The following is a 16,137-nucleotide window of genomic DNA, read 5'->3' on the forward strand; positions in this document are numbered from 1 at the left end:
AACCACTAGTTAAAAGTACTATTTAATTAATTTATCGACTTGATTAATTTCTATAGTATTAGAAATATTAAATTTAAACTTTCCAAGTAGTAGATCAATCATCTATTACAAAATTATAAATCAAAAGATAAACTATTTACTCTCATATAGAGATTATTTAATCTAAGGACTTTTTTTTATAATAATTAGTTTCTGATTAAAGTCAATCCTGTCTTTAATTTACGTAGTCTATCAAACACTATAGTAATAGATATATTGTTCACTCTAATAGTGGCTTTAACACTTGAGATTTAATTTGATTTATAGACTGAATATTAATAAGAAACTGGCTTTTTGATTAGAAGTTAACAAGGAATAACTACGATGTACTCCGTATATAACCACTCCTTGCGGGGTTTTAAAATCTGGAGATAAGGTTTCCCACTTTCCTCATAAATAATAGGGGAAAGCTTCCTTTGCTCAAAGGATAATGAAAATTTAAATAGTTACGTAATTAATTAAACTGAATCTAAAATAAGTGTCATGGTAAGTTAGTCACATAGCCAACATCTGATTCTAAATCAACTTTCACATGTTAACTAATTGCATACCTTCTGATTCACGCACAATGTAACATCTCATGAAGTTCTGAAACACTTAAATATTACTTCTCGAGTTAAAACAGTCTTTGATCAAGCACTGAAAATACCTCCTATATAATTATACACTTTGACTGGCATGATACGAATAGCTGAGAGACTACCAGCAAGTATTCCATATAAAAATCTGGATGCTCTCTTTCATACACATGAGAGAGTGCATTTAGGCCCACCTTTCCTAAGCATTGTAAACCCTACAAAACACCCTTGTAGAACCGAACAGCGAACTATTTATCCCTTTCTCTGATCACAGCATGTAGCAAGCTTTCGGCAATCACGCTGTCACCTCACGGAATCTTCGAGACAGCTTCGATGGCCCCAGTTTCTATAACCTTTCCGTCAGGCTCAGCGCCAACTGGGATATATATGCATTACCGCGATGACAGCATTGAGTTCCGCCATTTTTGTTACGCCATTCCTTGATGGTGCTCGGAGGTTCACCCGCATTCGGCTGAAATTGGTAGCGATGACAGTCTACTCCGTACGGATGGCAGTTCCGTCGCAGTTTCTGTCTGACTCCACATCAAAGGATATCCGCGGTGGTCTTCGGCCAAACGGTCTGGCCCTCTAGAGGCGGTGGGCGAAAAACAATTGCGGATGTCGGCCGACCACAATATGATACTTTAGACGGCGAACATGAGTTTTTGACTAAAACTTGCCTATTTTGAAATCAAGCGGTGTTTCCGAAAATGGAGTGGTTTTGGGTATCAAGCAAGAGGATGTTTGTAAGAGAAATTAAGAATCTTGTAACAATCCCAAGGCAAATCCAAGGATATGTGCAGAGACAACGACTATTTGAATAAAATGCACTGGGAGCATTGCGATTGAAGGACACCCATTTCTGTGCAGTGATTGTGAGGGACTGAATGCTCACTTCATTTTGCCGTGGAAGGCGGTACGAAAGATTCATCCTCCGCTTTTTTAAACATGGAGAAAGCAGAGGCTACCACCATTGACGATAGGCCTTCAACCGTTGCCCCGAAAAAAAAGTATTTCTAACCACCAAGAGCTTGTTCTGATAGGACACCGTCGTATTGACATTTGGCTTGGCAGAACAAGTTGAATCGTTTCACGCCGGGAAAGATTTGTAGAATGGCAACCCTGGACACGGCTTGCCCTCTCATTTCTTTGAAAACAGAGACTTTTGCAACTGGCAGTTTATGGCCATAGACTTGAATCTCCGAGGTTTCAGCAAGCGCTGATCTGCTCTTGAACTTGACGTTGTAAGCTTCTCAGTTGATTCCTTCCTGACTCCTTATATCCAGCAAATAACAATCGAAAATATATTCTGAGAGGATTTCGGCACAAATAAACATAACTATCATTCCCACCAACTGTTCCAGCCAGATAGAGCCTATCAGGCGGGATACAGTGCACTGGGCCGTCACTATTACTTACATCCCATTGGTTCCAAGATACGGAGGCTGGAGACACTGTTCCGCTACATATGCGTAGATTGATGGGATGAGACACAGGCGCCCTATTGTTAGCCGGCCTTGACCGGTTTGTTACGATCCCCAGCTGCACGTGATCTAGATAGCCCGTAACTATATAGCGTAGCTAACCTCCCCTCCCGGATGGGATGATCATCGAACGGAGATTCATACGCGATATTCGTCATCAGAGCCTAACAACCGGACAAAGCCGGCTAAATCCTGTCACGTGGATCTCGTGTAGATATCCGGACAAGTTTGCCTGCTGGTTGCGTGAGCTGGTTACAGATATATTTTGATCTTGTTAGGTTATTCAACCACCGGGCGCTCGACATGTTGGCAAGAATAAAGCCAGTGATACCTCGCGTTAAAAGTTATCGCTCTTCTACCTGGCATTATATATATATATATATATATATATATATATTCATATGATCCGGCTCTGCGACACTTTGCACAAACTCCTCCAGAGGCCATACCTTTTTAGTCCTCAACAAGATTGCAGTGCAGAGCGCAAATCGCGAAAAGGTCGCCCACGTGAGGAAACTTGCAGAAGGCGGGTTTTACAGAGTACTTCTTACCATGGACGATGTCGTAGAAGTCATCGTCAAGATTCCATACTCCATCACTGTTCCCAAACAACTCGCGACTGAAGAGTGAAGTCGCAACACTAGACTTCCTACGCTCAAAAGGCATACCAGTCTCCACGAGTGGTTGCTTGGTCTTCTCACACGCAAAATGACATGGGGATGGAGTATATTGTCACGGAGAAGGCCATCGGAATTCCCTTGAAAGACCGTTGGTTCATTCTTACTGGCAAGGAAACAAATCCGCTTCGTTACCAACTATGTGGATATTGAACGCAAGCTGTTTTTTGTTACGCTTTGGTTCGTATGGGAGTATTTACTACAAAGACAAAACCATCATTGCCCAGAACTTGCAGGTAGATTTTTATGCTTCCGGAACTGAAGGCAAGGATGGAGACGCTCGTCGATTTTCATCGGGCCCACGGTTAGATTATATGCTCTGGCGTGGAAAACTTGCACAGTTTAATATAAATAGGGGTCCTTGTGAACAAATTTGTTTCCATGTCCAGTTGCGGTAGTTTAATATATTTATTTACCCATAATACCCTGACCAATGGGGTTTTCCACTTTTCTCAGAATAGGGAGCACTCCCCACGATTATCTCTATTCCATCGGTTGGAAAGAGAGGGAATGTACCAGTAAGTACGGGAAAGCCTCGGTCAATCATTTTCCGCATGATGATATGCTCACGGGATAAGTCGCACCTGAGATATATGTGGATTTGCTAGATAGGTATCTGGCATTTTGACCTTACCTCTTATCGGAGGACGATAACAAAGCTGGGCATGCTTGGAATCAACCCATCATCCAGGTGAGCGGCCCCAAGAGCCGCTTTACATGCCAAATTGCAAATTTGAATAACAAACGGAAACAAATCATAGATCTTAACCCGACAAATCTCTACGTCTCTTAATCGTGCGAGGTATCATGTATAATTGATTGGCAACACACGACCATCCTCCCTCTGCTGCTGGCGGCAGGGCATCCCCCCCTTATTCGAAAACACGGGACTCAGAGCCTCCGCAGGATTACGCCAAACCCACTTGCCGGACGATTACGAGTCTCTTGAGCCAGACGAAAAAGCTCACGCTGACGAGCTCTATGGACGACAGACGCTGTTATACTGGTACATGATATTCAATGCCAAGGACAAAGGACAACAAGGCTCATTCAATGCGCTGCGTTATCCAGCGCTGTGAGAAACGGGTCGTTTGCGAATGTTGTGGAGGTTAACGAAAAAGTCAAGAAAGAGAGTGGCTTGATGAGACCAAAGGAGGAGGGGGATGTCGTAAGTGTTGAACGGCATTGGCCATCCAAGGCCATGAGGAGAGTGATTAGACACATTACCATGCAAATACCCTGTAGTGTCTTTTTGCACCCTTACTCCTTCTATCCACTCTCGATTTGATATAACGCCAATTAAAACACACATGTAATAATACCATATTCACTAGCGATACTCTTTGCTTTCCAACCGCCGAAACCTTTGGTTTTTACTTCCTTTGGGCAATCATTCATTTTCATCCGGTCCATGACATCTCTCCCCTTTGCCCTTTCTTCATTTTAAAACCTCTCGCTCCATATAGTTAGTTAGTTACTAGCTGGATGATGTCAGCTTGCAAAAAGTTCGAAAATATTAGAGCAATTTGTGCGGTTGTCCGTTCTTGGCGTCTGGCCCAAGTTTTGTGCTAGAAATCCAGCAGAGATCACGTGTCATGATTCCCTGGTTCCGCCAATCGGCCGCCTTCAGCCAAGGACTAGCGTGTACCCAGGCCCCTGGCAGTTGCTAAACCCGATCGCGCCGTGGTAGGGAGCGGCAGAAAAATCGACCCGTTGCGATTCTCCTCCCAGGGCGGTCAGCAGCAACATCATCATTCATCCTTCCAGCGTTCTTTTGTTGAGCAGTTTCAACTTCTCCGCCTCCGCTTGTTGAGTCGTTCTTCTCTGCTGTCCTTGGTCGCATACCATGTCGGGATATATTCTGTTCCTTTAGCCTGCTACTATGCCCCCGTTATCCCCGGTCTGTTGAGCCCTTTCTGCGGAGTATACATACCACTTATCTGTCTCCTTGCCCAGTATTGCCTTGTAAACGCCAACAAAAACTACAAAAATTAGCAGCCCCTCCCACTTTTCCCTATCCTGGAGCACACCTCTTTCCTTCCAGAACTATATTCTTTTCTTCACGCAAACGGAATGAATCCATCAAATAAAGATGCCTGGCACTCTGCAGGAGGTGGGTCGCAACCCCATCTTGGAGTTGACCAGATGAACCAGCCCCCAAACCGACCCCTAGGTTCTTATGGGTAAGTCGTTGTTCCCATTTTTCGCACAAGGAAGTCTCATGATTTCATCACCGTGATAGGCTGTGCGGCATTCTTTGTTGATGTCTTGATGCTAATATATACTTTCTTGACGTGACAGTGTGTATTCTATCCCACTTTGCCTGCTTTGGCGCGACAGAGATGCACAGTGCAGCATCATAACCCAGAGCTGTGCGGAGGATGATCAATGGACACATTCTAGACGCGAAGAATTTTGCAGCAACTAACTCGTGTGTTCTACGTAAGGTCCTTATCACCCCGTCAGCCAGTCATCCGGGCATACCCTCCCTACCTTATCAGACATAACCCAAGGCACTGGCGCCCCACCAGCGTCACACCAACCACCCCCCAGATATGGCCAACACCAACAACCGTCCCATCCCCCGGGGCATCCCCTTCCTGGTATTGGTCAGTCCATGCAACATTCGCCCCAACAGCCTTCTATGAATCGGGATCGCGAAAGAGATTCGCGAGAGCGGGATCGTGAGCTGGAACTTGAACAACAGATGGAAATGGTACGTGAGGAGGAAATGATACAACGAGAGCGCGAATACCGGGAACGAGAACGAGAACGAGATAGGGACCTCATGGACCGGTATAATCGCGAACAGCCACATCATCCTGTTCAAAGCCATACCGGCCCGATTCCCATTCACCAACCTGTCGCGTCGAAAGGTCACAACCCGCTTGGCGGACCCAATGGTCTCCTTTCTAATATGAGTTCAAACGCCTCTAATAACCCCCCACAAGGAACTATGCCCAGCTCGAATGGGTCTGGACCTCTCTTTGGGAACCAGATGCAACACGCAGATGGACCTCCACGAACATACCTCCACCAGGGCCAACCCTCTCAGCAATCAGTGCTTGGGTTCAACGGTTCTGCACCTCCCCAGATATCTGGAAGTGTTGCTGCTTTAGCGCAAGGACAACAACCAATATTAAATGTAAGTTGAAATCTCACTCTGGAGGAGGCTGTTGTATTTGGTTCCTTTCTTTTTTGCCAAATACATACCACTCTTAGAAATTCCACCCAATCCGAAACCTTACACACGCAAAGAATATATGTGTGGGGTTATGAGGGTATTCTTTTGAAGCAAGATTTTCTGGGGAGGGAATCGTTGAGCATGAAGTCAATAAACTGCTGAGGATGGGAAATATCTTTCGAGATCTCTTGGCAGTATCTGAAGGACTATCTACTCACCTCATTCTCTGAAAGTTTTGCTCAAACCGCACATTCACTTCTAGAAACACAACTGCATCTGGCATTATAAACTTAATTGTCTCCTTTTTTTTTTGTTTGGTGTTTGATTCTCTCTGCTATATCATAAGCAAAACCTTTGAACAGTCTTTACTAAATGGCGTTCCCAATACAGGATGCGTTAAGTTACCTTGATCAGGTTAAAGTTAGGTTTGTTGAACAGCCTGATGTCTATAACCGATTCCTCGATATCATGAAAGATTTCAAAAGCCAAGCGTAAGATGACCCAAGGGAAGATTAAGTGGTAAATGAGCGGATACTAACTCTCCCCAGAATCGACACTCCTGGTGTTATCCAACGAGTTTCCACGCTTTTTAACGGCCATCCCGCACTTATTCAGGGCTTTAATACCTTCCTGCCACCGGGATATCGCATCGAATGTGGCACTGAGGATAACCCAGATACAATCCGAGTGACAACTCCGTCCGGCACAAATACCATTTCAATGCAGTCAGCAGTGCGGCCATCTCTAGAAGCAACAGGTGACGCTGCGCCCTCAGGTGGTCCTGTGCCCCCCGCAGCAACGGACTACTACGACCAGTCTCGCGCAGGATGGCAACAACAACCCGCGCAAGGGCAACAGCCTCAGCCAATTTCGAGAATGAACTTAGGTCCCAGTCCATATTCCCCTAAAAGCCATATAATGCCATCCGGTATTTACGGCGGAAAGCAAGGTGTACAAAATCAGCCACAGGAGCCTGGTTATGAGTATCCAGGTCAGCAGGATCAGCAGGCGTCAAGCAACGCTGCGACTATAGCGCATCAGCAGGAACAACGAGGTGTTTCTCAGTTGCAGAGCGCAGTTTCGGCTGCAACGGCGACATCTGGTCGGTCATCAGGGTTAAATATGGGCAGCATGCAGACTCCTGGACCAAACCAGCCTATTAATAGCCTTGCTGGTTTGGGATCTGGTGTGCTACAGGGTGTGCAAGGGGATATGAGTAAACGTGGACCGGTTGAGTTTAACCATGCCATCAGTTACGTTAATAAGATCAAGGTAGGTGACCTTTATATTGAACGAACGGCAATTTCAGCATTATCGTCTTCCTCCTTTGTTGCCGGAATAAATATAGCTGACTTACACTGTTCCTTTCACTAGAACCGCTTTGCCGATTCTCCCGATACCTATAAACAGTTCCTCGAAATCCTCCAAACATATCAACGAGAGTCAAAGCCAATCCAAGACGTATACGCCCAAGTCACAATCCTTTTTAATTCCGCACCGGACCTTCTCGAAGATTTCAAGCAGTTTCTCCCCGAATCTGCCGCCCAGGCAAAAGCACAAGCAGCAGCTCGCCAGTCAGCGGAAGAAGCTACACCCATCAGTAATATACGGGGAGAGCCCGGATATGCAAATTCTTCCACGCTGCTCCAGACTCAAAACCGCGATGTCAAGATGCCTCCTCTTGGCCAGTTTAACGTGAAGGAACCTGCAAAGGATATTAAGAAGCGACGTAGCCAGCCCCCTGCTCAGGGTTCGGGAAGTGCCGGTTTGGGAGGGCCATCAAATGTGCCTGCAGATGCTGCTAGCGTTGCAAGCACCCAGGCAAATAGAGCCCCGGGTACACAGCCTGGAGCTCCTGGAAAGGTGAGTTCATTCTTTCTGTTCTTATTGCTTCTCCACTCAGGAAGACCCTTGATCAAGCCTTAGTCGCCAATCCTTCATGGAAAGTGAATCGAATTATTCGATCCTAATTAGATATTTTCTTTCCAACAGAGAGCAAAATTGACCCACAAACCGACCACTCAAGCTGAAGCTCCCCCAGCCGTTTCTCCAACACTTGTTCCCGCTCTGCCCGAACCGATTCCTCCCACGTTTTCACTTACCCCGTCTCATGAAGAGTATGCATTCTTTGATCGTGTTAAAAAGTTCATTGGGAACAAACAAACCTTTGGTGAATTCCTGAAGCTATGTAACCTCTATTCGGCGGACCTGATCGACAGAAATATCCTTATCAACAGGGCAGCTAGTTTTATCGGGGGCAACCAGGAAATTATGTCATGGTTTAAGAGATTCATGCATGTTGAGCCTAAAGATGAGATCATTGAACCAAAAGCCAAGCCTGACTCGGGAATTGTCAATTTGTCTCATTGCCGAGCTCTTGGTCCCAGCTATCGACTGCTGCCCAAACGAGAACGTCAAAAGCCATGTAGCGGACGTGATGATATGTGCCAAAGCGTTCTCAATGATGAGTGGGCCTCCCACCCAACCTGGGCATCGGAGGATTCTGGGTTTGTCGCTCATCGGAAAAATCAGTTCGAAGACACACTTCATCGTATCGAGGAGGATAGACATGACTACGATCATCATATTGAAGCGTGTATTCGTACCATCCAGCTTATGGAGCCTCTTGTTCAACAAATGGCGACAATGACTGATGCTGAAAGGGCTAGTTTCAAACTACCACCCGGACTTGGAGGTCAGAGCGAAACTATCTACAAGAGGGTCATTAAGAAGATCTATGATAGGGAACGTGGCCAGAAAGTTATCGACGAGATGTTTCTGCGACCATGCATGGTTATGCCCATTGTTCTTGCCCGGCTGAAACAGAAATGCGAAGAATGGAAAGCCTGTCAAGTAAGTAATGCTTATTCCCATATTGTTTGTGTCACCATTCTGGTGCGCTAATAGTGCCTTTTTTTGCGATCAGCGTGAATGGGACAAAGTGTGGCGCGAACAAATGCAGAAAGGTTTCTGGAGAAGTCTTGACCACCAGGCTATCATCATGAAAGGCTCCGACAAAAAGCTGTTTGTAGCGAAACACATCCAGCACGAAATCCAGGCTAAGTTTGAAGAGCTCCGAAATATTCGTAAGAGCGGATATCAAGTGTCAAACTATCAATTCGATTTCGTCTTCGAGGACTCAGAAGTTCTGGTGGATGCAACTCACCTCTTGCTGTGCTACATCGACCACAACTCTGCTGGCTTTGGGGCAGATCCCAATAAAGTCATCAACTTCCTCAAAGACTTCATTCCCGTATTTTTTGGCATGGACCGTGAGGGCTTCAAAACATATCTCAACGAAGTTTACGATACAACACCAGCCAGTGAGGAAGCAGATGACGAAAGTCTGTCCCCTGAAGATATTGCCTCCCTTCGTTCACGGAGAATCGCAAATGGCAAAAGGTTGGACCTTCTGCGTGATGTTCTAGAGCGCCGCAATGAAAAGACTCCTCGTATTGACAGAGATGTCAGCGTGCGTTCGGGCAGCAGAGCCTCCACTCCCGGCATCGGAACTCTTGTTCCATCCACGCCAATTCCGGTTCCAACTGAGCCATTTGATGTTGCCGAATTGAAATGGATGGAACATCCGAGCCAAGGCAACTTCAACCAGCAGCGTGAAATTCCATTGAATGAATCATACAAGAAGAAGGTCCATCACCTTTACTGCAACCTTAATATCTACTGCTTTATTCGCACTTTTGAAATCTTCTATAGCCGCCTTCTCCGAATCAAATTACACGAGAAAGACGCCCATGAAGCTGTTCGCAGAGCACTGGCCTCCAAGGCTGCCTACGATCTTGGGATGATCGACAAGTCTCCCTCCGATCTCCTTTATGATACGGACCCAAAGTCCAATTTATACCATCAGATCGTCCGCATGTGTGAGGAAGTGATTAAGGGGAATATTGATATGTCACATATGGAGGAAACGCTTCGTCGGTTTTACCTGAAGACTGGCTGGCAGTTGTACCACTTGGACAAAATCCTGGGTGGAATTTCTCGATATGCCGGGGGAATTTTCAATACAGATCCCAAGGACAAGAGTTCGGATATTATCAATATTTTCTTCAAGGAGCGTAACAAAGACACGACAACGCACAACCAGGAGATTCAATATCGAAAACAAATTGAGAAGTTAATTAAAGAGGGGGACATCTACCGTATTACTTTCGTAAGTATTGTCGTTCTTGGAGAAGTGGAAATATCAGCATGGGTTCTAACTAACTTCTCTCCCTTCTATAGGTCCCTGCTACTAAGCACGTGATGGTGCAGCTGCTGACTGCTGAGGACGGCACTCTTGACAACGAGGAGCTCAACGCGGAAGCCAGATGGTCATACTATGTCTCTGCATTCACCATGCGCGATCCGACTGAGGGTGTCCCGTTCTCGCAGATGCGTATGCCTTTCTTAAAACGAAACCTTCCTGGCAAAATGGATTCGGATGAAGAATACAACCTGTATTATAAGCCGCTAGTCAACCACGATGGATTGGTCATCCGCATCTGTGCCAACAGTTATCATATCCTCTACGAGCCTGGCACAGAAGATTGGTGGTACCGTCAGCCTACTGGGGACGAGGATCCTGCTGAGTCTGCTAGAGAGCGTGCTGCCGTTACTGAAAAGCGCAAAGAACGGTTTACGGAGAAGTTTGTCAACAACCCAAGCTGGACTTGTGAGCTTGGCAAGGATGAAGTAGAACAGGCGAACCGGCAATTCCGATCATGGGTTGGCGAGACGGAGACAAAAACCGTGGCAGCGTTGAGTGCGGAGGATAATCACAAAGTTGAAGATGCTGCGATGGCTGAAGGTGACCAAAAGCCAGATGAAGAAATGACCGATGCAGTACGAGCTGCAGCATCATAAGTAAGGGGATCAACGTAACTCTTTTTTTCCCTTTGTATTTGATTTATTGGACAGGATTTACTTACTCTCTCTTCTCGATTACCTTTTATTTTCTGTTATCTAGTACGCCAATTTTTGTCATGGATGCTTCTCAATCCCGCACACCCTCCTGACTTGAAGCATACACATACAGGTCTGAAACAAGGGTGCTCTACATGGATGGGGTTTATCTACTAATCGGACGAACGGCGAAACAGATGATTTCAGCAGAGAGACTTAACCCAAGACAGACATGGGAATTCCGTTTGGCCGTATTACTTCCCTCTCTTCTCCGACACCATCCCTCAATTCTGTCTCTCATTGTTTTCGATGTTTTCCAGGATGTTGTGACTCTGATTTTCAATTTTCAATTTTTTTTTCAATTTTTTTTTTTTTAAATTTTTTTTTTCTTTGTTAATTTTTTGTCGTTGCTTCGCTATAAGTTTATTTGCCAAGTTCATTCCGCTGGCACCTTTGTATCTTATATTAGGATCTTCTTTGCGCTCTATTAATGAAGTTAAAAGAAAAGCTCAGCTTTTGACCCAAGGGATTATTGATAAATACATTCGCTGCCCGGCTAAATACGCTGCTCAAAAATACGTTATTCAAAATCAAATAGTGTATACATAGTGTATACACACAGCTGTACACCCAAAATAACTAGTGTTCCGACGTGGTTGGTATGTACCCAACCCCTCAATTCATTACGATGCAATAAATTAATCTGAAATATCTACAAAATCATCCTTCAATTCATCTGTGCCAGAACTTGACTCTGCAAATGATGGCTCCCCAAAGCTGAAATATTCTTCAATAAATCAACTTCTGGCATTCTACCTTCTCTTTAAAATATTTGAAAAAACATACTATTTATGATCTCGGTGTGATATGTTCAAAGACATTTCAATTTTCTCCATTCTGAGAAGTGTAGAGAAAAGATATAAAATGACAGCTTAATTGCTTTTAAGAGTTATTTTAAAAACTACAGATACTGTAGAAGAGAAATTAACACTGCTGCTATCAACCACTTTTCTGATATCTATCATATAAAACTGTATGCTGCTTAGCATTGTGACAAATTATTATGAGGATGTTTATTCATTAATGTACGGCTTTGTATAACTACACTTAAGTTTGATTTAGAATAATGCATTTTTGAAGAAATTGTTTAGCCGGGTGGCGAGTTGTGCGATGTATCCTGATCCGACCCCAGCTCCAATAAGCCGGCCTGCGGAATCGATATCGAACCCAGTACGGGCGTTCAACTGCCATCGCCAGGAAGAGCCTTTGTGCCAGTGGATCCGACCAGGAGGCGCCCAAATCAGGGTGATGGACTGGTGGGCGGTGGCGTAGAGGCAGTGTGTCAAAAATACGACACTGAAGACGGGAATGGGGAGCAGATGAGACAGCAGGGGCAGAGAAGAGAAGAGAAGGAGATGGGTAGAAAGGGGTGGGAATTAAAGACGCAGATGTATGTGTGTGAAGGGAGCAGTCGAAGCAGTTTTTAAGTTCACGACGAATGACCCACGAAACAGCGCTACAACCAGTCAAGGCAAGGGCCGCTGTTTCTGGCGGCCGTCGCAACGAATGCTAATTAAATCATATAAAATAATAACTATGGAAATGTTAAATAGTAACAATATAACTAATAACTAATCTTTAAAATTGATACATAACGTAATTCCCAAGTAAGCGGATCACAAACTCACCTGTATCCCAACTGCCTAGATTTTAAATCAAATTATCTCAACGCCACAACACTTTATTAAATTACACTAGGTTGAGGACATCTTATTCTTGTATGTCTGAGAGTGCTGCAAATTGCTGCAGCATTGTGGAGCTCATTGACATGATGTAGGCTCAGATGGCAGAGACTCATAGGGTTGAATAATTTGTCTGTTCAACAGATACAGCAGATGGATAATAAGATCCTGAGCTTCATTCCTAGTTAGACCTCCTGCATGCTGGATTTGATGTCTAGGTCTATTTCACTTTTGCTTCTCTATCTCATTCGCGTTGAATATATGGGGATAGAGCCCATTCTGACATGTTGACTAACTTGATTACAGTCACTCATTTTTGATTTCCAGGCCGTAGAAGCTTTGTCCAGCTGTAGCACCTCATTGCTAGTAATAATCTTAGTAGTAGTGCAGAGTCTCATTGTAAAATCAATCTCATCAAAGTTGTATATATTCTCTAGAAGAATCTCATGTATAGTGATTGCAGCTCTCAAGATCTTAAATCAAGTTTGAACACATTTGGCCCAGTCATGGTTATAGTGTCTGAAGTAGTAAGTCTGAAGCTCTGGACAATGTGTCACTAGATTTGACACCCAGTTCTTGCCAACACGGAGGGGGATGGAGATGATGAAATTCTATATTAATAAGAAGATAATTAGCTATATCCTCAACAAATGCTGACTGTGGGGGAAATCCTTGTTTAGCTTGATCTAGCACATTCAACTAGCCTATTCTCTTCAGTCTGAGTTAATTTTGATTGAATTTGCATGTTGATTCATGCGAGCAGTCCAGCCATTGAGTTGATAATTTAGAGGAGAGAATGATATATTAAATACACATACAGCTTCATGAATTGAGGATATTTCTTGATTTTTTAAAGCATTTATCATGAGCTCAAGCCTCCCCTCTCTCTCAAGAGAATTTGAAGTGTTTTTATTATGAATTAGTGGCATAATTGCATGTTGAGGTGGATGAGTAGTTAAATGAGAAGATAGTGTTTGGTGATCCGCGCTCACTTGAAAATTACATTATTAAAACTTTAAACTTTTATATAAGTATTTAAATATAGTTAAACTAGATGTAAATATTTAAAATCAAGTTCTATTGCTTAGCTTCAAGAATCAGAAATATGTTAATTTAATAATCAAATAAATAATTAATATTAGTTATAAATTAAAATATTTAAAACATTAATTGTATATTTAAAATTTTTATATTTATAGCACTTTGAAATATATTTGTAATTTTTTAAAATAAATTATAAATAGTATATAGAATATGTTACAATTACTAAAGAAAATTTTCAAAACTAAAAATTTAATAGTATATGTAAAAAAAAGAATAGATTAGAATCAAATAGTTTTAATATATATATATATATATATGTCACGGTCGCAGGACTGTGCCGAGGTGCTTGAAGGCCACTGAGAATCACAGCGCCAATTACACCTGGACCCTCTCAGCGGGTAGGGCGGCTTCTCATCAGGCTGACAGAAGCCCTATGTAGATAGCTATGACCCACTATTCAGAGGCCAGCGATTCGTTCTCAATATATTAAAGTTACTGAGAATACGCATAGAATTCTCTTTACAACCACTTGAAACCCCTTGATTCCTAGATCCCTCTTCTATTCGTAGGCATACGCTCGTATGATTTCCTTAACTAGCCAAGCCCACCCATTCGGCCCCCCTTATAACCACCCCTACGTGACGTAGCTGTTGACATTCCACGTCTCGTTACAATATATAATATTATAAATTATTACTATATTTATTATTCTTTAATTTTAAGCTTTAATCTACAATTAAATAAAGTATTTATACAAAAAATAAATAAAACTTTTGAAAACTTTAAAGCAAGTAAAATTAATGAAGTATTTTAAAATCATGAAAATATATTAATAAATCAATAAATATTATAAATAAAAATGAAACTTTAATTGAATAATTGTAGACATACTAACTACTGAATATAGTTTTAGCACTTTCTAATAATAATAATAAATGAATTTATTAAATAAGAAAATAAAGAAATTCATAAGAGTAAATTCACAAGCATAAATACATAAAGAATAGTCAAGATGATAAAAGAATAGTCTGATCAATCATACGACTGAGACGGAAAGAGAGTAGTAGTATTGTTGATCATACGATTAATAAATAAGTAGTTTGTCACAAAGAAAATTACCAACCACATATCATTTATTACATTAATATAATAATGCAAATAATATATAGTTTAATTACTAATAAATATAAATTATTTTTATTTTATCTTTAATATTTATATAAAAATTAATTTACTTTTTAATTTTTAATATAATAAATATAATAATATTATATTAAAATTTTAATTATAATAAATATAATAATATTATATTAAAATTTTAATTATAAAAAATTGAATATAAAATAATAAAATATTTAAATAATAAATAAATTTAATAAATATAATAAAATCTTTTTATAAATAATATAAAAATATATTTTAATAAGTTAAATATAAATAAAATTATAAAAATTTAAATTTAAAATATATTTATAATTAAAATATTATATATATATATATAATATTATTAATATTTTATTTAAAAATATAAATATAATTTTAATTTTAACTAATAATATTATTAACTTTAATAATATATATTTTTAATTTTATTATATTATATATTTTTTTAATAATTAAATAATATTAAATATAAAAAATTAAAAGTTATGGATTTAAATTTTATAAAAAGTATTTTAAAATTAATTAATTAAATATATTTTTTATAAAATCTTAAATATAGTTTTTATTATAGAAGTATAATTTTATATTAAACTTTTATTATAGTTATTAATTATATATTAAATAAAAATAAATTTTTTAATAAATTTAAATATTTTAAAACTTTTATATATTATTTATTTTATTATATTTTTAATTATAATTAATATTTACATATTATATTATTTTAATATAAAGTTATATAACTCTATATTTTAAATTATATATATATATTAAATAAAATATAATATTTATTAAAAATATTAATATATTATTTTTATATTTATATTAAAAATTTATTTAAATATTATAATATTATTAAAACTTTTCTTTTAATAATAATAATAATAATAATAATAATAATAATAATAATAATATATTTTATTTAAATAAATATATAATAAATTATTAAATCTTATTTATTGTAAATTTATGTTTCATTGTCTAAAACTAAACTTAAAAATATACAAAAATTAAATATATAAATTTTTAATTATAGTTAATTATAAAAATAATTATATTTATTTCATTATAATTGTAAAACTTAAGTAATGATGACATTCTCAATTTATTTTTCAGTATCATCAATTTTTGCAACAATATCATAATGAATGAATGAATGAAAAATATGAAAAGCTTTCTGTATTATTTTTATCATTTCTTCAGACTGCTCTCCATGTTTCATGTGTGGCGCAACTCGCTAGTAACTTGCTAAACTCCTAGCAGAAAAAAGGTTTGAAACACCGTGATCGTTTACTAATCGGATTCTACCCTCCACCAGCGTCG

General features: G+C 40.1%; 3 protein-coding genes across 3 annotated transcripts; 2 read left to right on the forward strand and 1 right to left on the reverse strand.

Annotated features, from left to right (window-relative positions):
* Positions 1-1,017: 1,017 nt before the first annotated feature.
* On the forward strand, positions 1,018-1,209 carry PADG_02594 (uncharacterized protein; the record flags this gene model as incomplete). Its single annotated transcript, XM_010759746.1, has 1 exon — positions 1,018-1,209. One exon carries the CDS (start codon positions 1,018-1,020, stop codon positions 1,207-1,209), a length of 192 nt encoding a protein of 63 aa, XP_010758048.1.
* Positions 1,210-2,554: 1,345 nt separating this feature from the next.
* PADG_11450 (uncharacterized protein) lies at positions 2,555-2,767 on the reverse strand (the record flags this gene model as incomplete). The annotated part of the gene is made up of 1 exon (XM_010760619.1): positions 2,555-2,767. One exon carries the CDS (start codon positions 2,765-2,767, stop codon positions 2,555-2,557), a length of 213 nt encoding a protein of 70 aa, XP_010758921.1.
* A 2,084-nt stretch (positions 2,768-4,851) lies between these two features.
* On the forward strand, positions 4,852-10,825 carry PADG_02596 (transcriptional regulator SIN3; the record flags this gene model as incomplete). Its single annotated transcript, XM_010759747.1, has 9 exons — positions 4,852-4,961; positions 5,080-5,150; positions 5,226-5,923; positions 6,353-6,453; positions 6,511-7,234; positions 7,337-7,825; positions 7,955-8,815; positions 8,889-10,133; positions 10,205-10,825. The coding sequence occupies 9 exons, from the start codon at positions 4,852-4,854 to the stop codon at positions 10,823-10,825; spliced, it is 4,920 nt and encodes a 1,639-aa protein (XP_010758049.1).
* Between the last annotated feature and the right edge of the window lie 5,312 nt (positions 10,826-16,137).

The sequence above is a fragment of the Paracoccidioides brasiliensis genome, assembly GCF_000150735.1.
Source record: "Paracoccidioides brasiliensis Pb18 unplaced genomic scaffold supercont2.3, whole genome shotgun sequence".
Taxonomy (NCBI): domain Eukaryota; kingdom Fungi; phylum Ascomycota; class Eurotiomycetes; order Onygenales; family Ajellomycetaceae; genus Paracoccidioides; species Paracoccidioides brasiliensis.